Source organism: Portunus trituberculatus, chromosome 50 (assembly GCF_017591435.1).
Source record: "Portunus trituberculatus isolate SZX2019 chromosome 50, ASM1759143v1, whole genome shotgun sequence".
Lineage (NCBI taxonomy): Eukaryota > Metazoa > Arthropoda > Malacostraca > Decapoda > Portunidae > Portunus > Portunus trituberculatus.
In genome coordinates, this window is record NC_059304.1 from 22922360 (window position 1) to 22931174 (window position 8815).

The 8815-nt window shown below is 50.0% G+C and overlaps 2 protein-coding genes across 4 annotated transcripts in view; both read right to left on the minus strand.

Moving 5' to 3' along the window:
- Nucleotides 1–1497: 1497 nt before the first annotated feature.
- LOC123499779 (probable nuclear hormone receptor HR38) overlaps nucleotides 1498–8815 on the minus strand; it is a 36499-nt gene continuing 29181 nt past the window's right edge. For all 3 annotated transcript variants that reach the window (XM_045248246.1, XM_045248249.1, XM_045248247.1), the window contains exons 3-5: nucleotides 7227–8740; nucleotides 6925–7103; nucleotides 1498–6740 (exon numbers count right to left, since the gene is read on the minus strand). In XM_045248246.1, the coding sequence (XP_045104181.1) occupies nucleotides 6484–6740; nucleotides 6925–7103; nucleotides 7227–8740 (1950 nt within the window). In that variant the 3' untranslated portion in view covers nucleotides 1498–6483. The remainder of the gene's footprint in view (nucleotides 6741–6924; nucleotides 7104–7226; nucleotides 8741–8815) is intronic.
- The window catches only part of LOC123499783 (threonine-rich protein-like), a 778-nt gene continuing 716 nt past the window's right edge, over nucleotides 8754–8815 (minus strand). The window contains exon 1 of the mRNA XM_045248259.1: nucleotides 8754–8815. This exon is cut by the window's right edge and continues 716 nt beyond it. The gene's annotated coding sequence lies outside the window, so the exon portion shown is untranslated.

The window sequence follows — 8815 nt, forward strand, 5'->3', positions numbered from 1 at the left end:
ACTTACTGAAAATGTTGTTAATAGTAATAACAACAACATAAGGGTTGCCAAACCCTTTATTTTATTGTACGAAACTGCAATAGAACTGAACTGGCATACTAAATGGGCCCTTTTACTCTTTCAGTAGCCCTTGGCCAGCTTTCCCCTCTTATATTAATAATAAAAAAGAGAGAGAGAGAGAGAGAGAGAGAGAGAGAGAGAGAGAGAGAGAGAGAGAGAGACCAACACAGGCAAACAACTCTCAACTACCATCACAACGGCTCACACCACCAATTACCAAACAGCTTTCCAGGAATCCTATCTATTATTGACAACGATGAAGCCAAATACTACAAAAGAATATAAAGGGAAAAAGAAGTAATAATGGATATAATTAATGTTACGGAAAGGCTGTTTGGGATACGAGATCGCCAGCTGTTTGCCGTCTGTCTCCACATCTAGCCTCCCTGTTGCCACGTCACTCGTCTTTACCTTACTGTCTGTCGTCTGTTTGTCACTCCATCTCCTTATACTATAAACCAAACAACAAACTGGACCTCTTGGCAACTTACCTGACGAATTGAATTGCCGAGTTTAACAGTAACACTTCACCTCTCGATGGCTGGAGACTGACTAAAGGCCAGTGGCCCGGGCCGCCCTGTTCGGGGTTTCGTACGTACAGCCACGGTCCAGATATACGCCACTTACCATCCGAGGCTGCGCAGGTCTCCGATAGAGGAGCTGCGCAGATCTCAGCGAAGACCCTTCAGAGAAAGATAAGAAAGCGAACTCTACTGGATTATGAAAAAAGACTTGCTTCATCAAATATTACTCTGGAACCCATCACTTTATACTGCAGGGTGATTGTATATTTGCTTCGACAACTATGCATCTCTCTCTCTCTCTCTCTCTCTCTCTCTCTCTCTCTCTCAGCACCTCCTTATAACTGACTTTGTATCGTAATAAGTCACGAAGATGGCAGGTACCGTATAGGCAGATTCATCTTCATCATCCTCATCTACTTCATCTATGAAATAACAGCAGGGAATTTTGCATCACCATTCAACCACATCACTGGTATAGCTTAGTAGTATTTCCTTTTTTGGGTGCATTGCCTTGTGATCATTCAGGAATCAAGCGCGCCCTCATCATGTTTCTGCAGTCTTAAAATGTAGTATGGCACTTTGAATAGGGTGTCACGGAAGTGCTTTAAGGATCGAGTGCTTTTAGGCTTCTAGTGACAAATCAAGTCGGATTCTACACATCCTCATGTTTCTGCGTCTTGATCTGCAGCAGTACTTAGAACAGGCTCTCGTGGAAGTGACTGATAGTATTGGAATGTTTTCAGGATTTTCATGATAAGAGAGAGAGAGAGAGAGAGAGAGAGAGAGAGAGAGAGAGAGAGAGAGAGAGAGAGAGAGAATCAGTATAATACAATTAGCACAGCCTTTGAAAGCACTCCCTATGGCAGCCCCTAGTGCCTCTGAACACACGGAGGAGACGGTAAGGAAACCAAAGTTACTTGTTTCATTTATATTATCTCAAAAAATAGGAAAAGTGGGAACAGGAGTTGAGACAGGCGGTTATAACGTGATCCCTACGGCCCATTGGGGTGACGCGGGGCAGAGGAGGCGCAGGTGTCTTGCTGGAGGGGCCTCGGGGGTGTTTCTCTCATAGCACCCATCCTTCCCCCACACAGCGCACAGCTAGCAAAGTAGCTGTGGTGGTGGTGGTGGTAGGAGCAGTGGTAACAGTTGTTGTAATAGTAGTGATGGTAGAAGTATAAAGAATTGTAGGAAAAGAGACTGAAATATATTGCCATTCCCTGACATAAGGAGGAAAGGCATAAAGAATAAGAGGAGGAGGAGGAGGAGGAGATGGGATTGTCTTTTGAGTGGCATAAAACAAGAGTTACACTTGGAAGGGGAAGAGACAACCCCAGAGGTTACCCAGGACCAGCGTCTCCCAATGAAAAAAAGATGATAATAATAATAATAATAATAATAATAGTAAGTTCAGGTTCCATCAGCGGCTACAAAATGACTCTGATATCACAAGGGCGGTGTTGGAGGGGCGTCGGCAATGGCAGCATGTTACAATGAGGCCCACTTCTACAGGGAGGGCGGGAGTGGGGTGGTGAGGGGATGGGGTGAACGGTGAGGGGCAGTCTGGGTAACAGGGAGTGAAAACGTGAAGGATTTGATCATGGTGAGGGAGTGAGGGTGTCTAAGAGTGAGTGTGGGACGTAAGGGACGGGCTGGAGGTGAGGTGGAAGAGGGAGGGGGAAGGGTACAGTCATTGTACATAACCACTCGTAAGAGTAGAGACTTTATTCTTCTACAAGTACACGTGTTCTCTCAATATATGATTTATTATCATTTTTTGCATTATACTCTATCAGTGCACTCTACCATGACTCTTCAGGTCCAATGGTTGTGAAATCAGTGGCATTTGTCCATCCTAACTTATCCAGATCAATAAAGAAAATGTTCTATTTCCATCATTCTACGTGAGTGGAACCTTGGGGTGGCCAGACGGCCGCTTAGATTATGTCAAAACACTTTCCATCCGTAAGATAAGTAAACATAACTCATTTTAAGACAACAAGAGAAATTTTATTCAACACGTAGGCGTTAACAACGATAAGAACACTTATACACTCACTGGGGAGACTCGTAAGGACTGAACACACCAAAACAGAAACAAGGTTCTGTAATCTTTGAAAAAACTCTCAGCTGATATGGCGGCGCTAAGACACTTGGACCGTTCAGAGGCGTGAGGAAGAGAGTGGTGCACAGGGTCGACAGGAGAGGCACACAAGTCTTTATTGGCTCTCAGGATTGTCAGCCTTGCGAGATGAAGCAACCGAAAACTTCTCATCCTCTTCACACTGAACAAGAAGGAAACTGGAGGGGAAACACGGGCAGACAAATAGACGCTGCCACCCACGCAGCAGACAAAGCACAGGAAAAGTAGCAGTGAAAAATAACTCTTGTTTCACATTCTGCCGCACAAGGTGACGCCGACACTCCGCGTCACCGGGGATATTCACCAACAATATTTGAGGTTGAGAGAAAAATAAATTACTTTACCCACAATACATAATGATCTGAAGACATTAATAATAACTCGGGCGACAGGACCATGTATAATGTTCGAAGCGTCTCCAACTAGCATTAGACTATATATTAAACTATTATTTCTTAAAAACAGATGGTAACCCACATGTAAGGCTAGAATAGGTTGTGCTTGACTGGTAACATTAGTCGGTATGGGCACAGGCCAGTCTCAGACAGTCGGCGACCTGAACCTGCGTCAGGAACAAATGACTGGATTCAACATCAGGAACAGGAAGTGACTCAACGCCGGACTCGGCTCACTGAATTGACTCCAAACAGTGGCTGGGGCGCCGGCAGCCAGTTACTGCAACGACCCGTGACCCTTGTATAGATGTATGTACTAAATAATATTTATATATATATATTTATATATATCTATATAATATATTCAATAGAAAAGATATCTCTCTAAGCGGACGTCACAGTAGAGTGTCAGGTGGAGGCTGCGGCAGGAAGAGCTGGGTAGCGGCCGGGCCCTTTGCAGTAACCGCCGACCGCCTCTCCCTTCAACCTCTCACTCGCTAATGGAAAATTTACAAAACATTGTCTTCTCATAAATGTTTCTTTTTCTGCCCACACAAACTCTTAAACGAGACGTGGGTACATAAAATTCTCTCTCTTATTCTTAAAACTGATGCGAACGAGACACGCCTGAACCTGCTCCGGCCACGGCAGGTGAAGCAAAGCGAGTGAACTCTCTCCTTTGGAGGTGTTGCCGCCGAAAAGCTCGAGACGAAGGACAATGACAGAGCAAGGCGACACGCGCAGCGCGGGGACCCACGCACGCCGTGCGCGGACCACAATAGGCTGTGGCCGCCCACGGGGCTATGCTCGCCTGTGCTGTGCGTGCACTTGCTGTGTGAGAGTGTATGTGGTGTAATTGTTTGTATGTATGTACATGTTTTGGTTGGCAGATGGATCATGAGAGTACGACCACAAACACAAAACTGAGGACTAAAACAGAACCTTAACCCTGGGAGTGTGGTAGGGAACACACCGAGTGACTTCGCGGGACACGGACTTCCACTATATCATCCTTCCAATTGGGTTATGCTTAAGAGTGCATTTCGCTCGGGTTGCCGAAGCAATTTCTACGGTGTCTTTGGACCCCACGCCGGGGTGGTTAGGGGGCGTGTGGGTGTGGGCGGGGGCGGTGGGCGGGGGGAGGGGTGTTCGTGGCGGCTGTGTAGGTCTTATATCTTATCAATGCAGATCTATGGAACCTAATGGCGAGTGTCAACGTAAGATTAGCGAAACGGGAGGGAGGGAGGGAGGCAGAGGGAGGTGAGGGGGGAGTGAGCCTGTCCCCGGGCCTTCCTCCGATAGGGATTGAGAGGGGGAGGCAGGCACGGGGGAGAGGGCCGGTCCGCCGCTGACCTCCTGCCTCCCTCCCGCCTGGGTTGGAACCAGTGGACGTCACGTTGAAGATATTGTAAAACACTGAATATTTGACACGAAATGACACATAATACTGACTAAAAACAGAAAAAGGCAAAAAACAGTGACCAGACGACGTTAAAATTGGGACACCGGATGATGTTGGGGGATGAGGGGGGGGAGGGCTGGAGTAGGGGATGGGAGGGGCGTGTGCAGCCGTCATGAACAATAATGAAAATTCTGTAGGCGGGGCTAAGTCGGGCGCCGTGTTGAGGCTGCAGGTACTCAGGACTCTCACAGAAGCGAAAGATCAGCTGTAGCGGCTCGCTGGAGGACCTCACACACTCCTGGACTGAGCACACGCTCGCACACACACACGCACACACACACACACACACACACACACACACACACACACACACAGGTCACATCAACACCGCATGCGTTGTCCCCAGTAAATGCAAACAGCAGTCATAGTCAAGAACACCGAGAGCAGGAACGGCCAGTGTCAGGAGTACACTGGCCCAAGTAAGCGGGGAGGTTGACTGGTGGTAGAAATGAAGCTAATTATCCGGCGATCAAGAGTAAATGTGAAAAATAAGGTTAACTGATAGTAGTCGATTGTAAGAACAAGTTGGATTTCACAAATGATCACCATGACTCGAGTTTCTGTGACTATGGTGACTGCCACGTTGGGGTGAACAGTAGCGGCGCCTTCGCCGGGAGGTGTGTGTGACCCTCGTGGGGGAAAGGGGAAGTAGAGTAGAGGTCGAATAAGTGTCCAAGTCACGGCAGCGACACGGCGAGGCAGTCCGGGCGAGCGGGAGGGAGGCAGCAGCAGGGGGGCGGGAACAGGGAAGGAGCAGGGCATGGGAACAGGAATTGTGCGACGCGCGACTTCCAACGTATAAAAAATATCATTTCATCACACTCTAACCCTACACCTCACACACCTGTGCACGGAACAGGCTGACTTAGCGGCTTCACGGAGCGGAAAGGAGGAGTGAAGGACGAGGTGGAGGATGAACTACAAGAAAATGTGAAGCAATACAAAAGTAGTAGATGGATAACAACAGGTCGTAACTGCCACCAGATAACGACGCCAGGGACAGGAAGGATGAGGAGCGCGTAAGTCACACTTACGCGTCACAACCCTGTCGGCGGTCGCTTTTTACTGCTGCTGCTGCTGCTGCTGCTGCTGCTGCTGCTGCTGCTCATGGCTGCCGGACTGAGCCGGGACAGGAGGACCTACTGGTCGCGTCTTGTTGCGACTGGAGGAGCGTAGAGCACTAACTACCTACAGGGTTTTGTACAGTTACCTATGCAAAAGGTAAGGCCGACAATATTGTATATCAGACTAACCTACGTTGACTTAAGAGTAATTACAAAAATACGTAATCAAGCTTTACTGAGCTTAGACTATAAACAATATTATTTTTATAATTCATCCTTCAAAATCTTTCTTTCTCTTTTCAGTAAAATCACAGAATGACTAGTTTGTCAGGGCGTCGCGCCAAAATGACAAGTCTAACAGCCGCGTCGGCCTGCGCGCCGCGCGGCTACCTTCCACCTCGCTCTATGTACGTACCAATTATCAGAAAATAACATAGTCTTCATGCTTCAAGAGTAACTCTGTGAACAAATCATGAGTACGTGTGCACGCGCCACCGCCTCCTCAGCACGCGAGCAACAGGAGCCCTCTGGTGGTGCCGCGAGGGTTTGGGTCCTGACTGAGACTCGCTGCTGGAAACACCCGGAGGCTATCTGGGTTGATCATATTTTCTGATGGGCGGGCGTGTCGTAGAGACAACAGCGACCCGGGCGGGAGGACGAGGTCGCGGAGTTAGACATGGTATACAAAACCGCCTGTGGCTCCGGGGGCCAATGCACTCAGGCACTGAGAGGCCCTTCACCATCATCTGGAAGGTGACCGGGGAGGAGGGGCGGCAGAGGGGCAGCTCCTTGCACCCTTGCTAGTGAGATGAAGACTTTAGAATCTCCGAAGGGTTCAGAAGGGGAGACTGGACACGAACATGTTCTCTATGAGCTGAGGAGCAGGCACCAGATCCTCCAGTTTTAGGTAGAAGATCCGCTGAAGGCCTTGCACGGAGAGCGACCGGAGCTCCGGCAGCTTACCCAGGATCCGTGAGAAGTAGTGAGGCTTCTTCTGCGCCTCTGCGTTGTATGTCACGTGATCTCTGAGCGAGCTGATGATCTTCATCTGCAACTGCTCCACCTTTTTGGTGTCCTTGAGTCCATGTCGCTCTGCAGGCAAAAGATTGCACATTTCAGAAAAAAAAGATCTTTGCTGGTTTGATTTCAAATCTTAAACTTTAGCAGAGAAGGCAAAAAATAGATACAATTCTAATGTTTGGATAACAATATACACTAGTTTTATGTAAGAAATCCTGTTGATTTGTTTGCGGCACAACAATGTGACTTGACTCACCTGTGATGATTGTCAGGGCTGAGAGACAAGCGAATGCTGAAATATCCAGTTCCATTGTCTTTAGTGAGACAGAGAAGTCCAGGATGCCTTGCAGCCACTCGCCGAAGGAACGATCACATTGTGACCTGTGCAGGACTCGCCCGTTGTCAAACACGAACTTGGTGTCGTCCGGATTACTCCTGCAAAGAAGGAAAACAACATTATGTTTACTGTCTTGGAGGTTGGTCAGTTAAAGTGAAAAGCAATGAATGTTATGGTGATCACCTTGTGGTATTTGGTAATGAGGTAGAGTAAGTACTTACACGAGTCTGTAGGCAACTCTCAAGACGAAGAGCTCGAGGGATGCAGACTGGAAGAGGAGGTCCTGGTCCTCGCGGGCCAGGTCATGATAGCCGGGGATCTTTTCTGCGAAGTGTCGAATGACCTCGATGCTTGAGGTGAGGAGGGAGTAGAACTGCTGGATCCTCTCGGCCTCCGTGGAGGGAGACTCGGCGCCGCTGGATGGCTCGCGGTACTGGGAGTAGTCCAGGTTAGCGAGGTCAGGGGTGGTGTCTACATGGGCGCGCACCAGGGCGGTGATAAGGGACACGGGGGGTGAGGGAGGAGACTCCTGTGGACTCTTGGGCTTGCTGGGCAGACGGCCGCGGCGGCCTTTCAAACTGTCAGTTCTGACCACTTCCTTCACCATTCCTACCACCAAACACTTCTGGAAGCGGCAGAACTGACACCTGTTGCGGCGTCGCTTGTCCACGGGACAGTTCTTGTCTGCAAGACAAACATATTTGGCATTTTTCTGGACGGTGCGCTTGAAGAATCCCTTGCATCCTTCACATGTACGGACCCCGTAATGTTGGCAGGCGGCCGTGTCGCCGCACACTGCGCACAGCTGCGCCGGGGACTGGGGCTTCTGTTCACTGACTGGTCTGGCTGCGGAGGTCATGGGCGAGGGGTGGAGCCTCATTAGTGCTGGATCAATGTGCTCAACGGCTGTCTTGCGGCCAATGAAGGACACAGAAGGTGTGCTGGAGGTGGAGGCGGCTCCCATCTCAGTGTAGTGGTGGGAAGTGGAGGGGCGGATGTACTGCTCATGAGGCAGGGGCTGCAGAGGGTCGTAGGTAGGACCAGCAGGGTAGAACTCTCCACCAAAGGCCTTGGTTGAAGTGGTGTAGGCGTGAGTGACGGGCACAGAGGGGCTAGGGTAGGGTGCGGGCCGGGAGTACACTTGTGACGGGTGGGGGTAAGCCTCGAAGGACGGGGCTGGCTGCTGCTGCTGCTGTGAGAGCTGTTGCTGCTGTTGTGGTTGCTGTTGTTGTAGTTGTGGTTGCTGCTGGTGCTGCGGGGAGGCTTGGGTGAAGGCCTGGTGAGCTGGGGGAGGCTGCGGGTACTCCACAGGTCTGCCATCATCAGTCTTGTTGAAAGTGAAAACTTCAGCGGAGCCGAGTGGTCTGTATCTTGGGGAGTAAGTCTCCTGGAAGCTAGGCAGAGCAGAAGCTCCTCCCTGGGCTGCTACTGAAACGGGCGTTGATGCTGCGTGGCCTGGAGATCTAGGGGGCGAGGCGCCAGTGGGTGGATGGGTGATGACGGGCTTCAGGTCTTCCAGGGGCTGCGCTGGAAGCAAATATTCTGCTTGGAAAATTTCGCTGCTGAAAGAGTCGTTGCCTCCTTCGCCATAGCTCTGGGTGGGAGTGGCCGTGAAGGCTGATCCTAGCTTGAAGTCATCACTGGTGGTCCCGCTGAGGGAGTCGTCGCCGAAGGAAGGAGATAGGCTGTAGGACGCGGTCAGCGCCTCAGCCATACTCTGGTGGAGCAGTGACTGCTGTTGGGGTGAGAAAAACATATGTTAGTAAGACGCAACACTCTTGCACACCCACACACAAAACACTTATTTCTC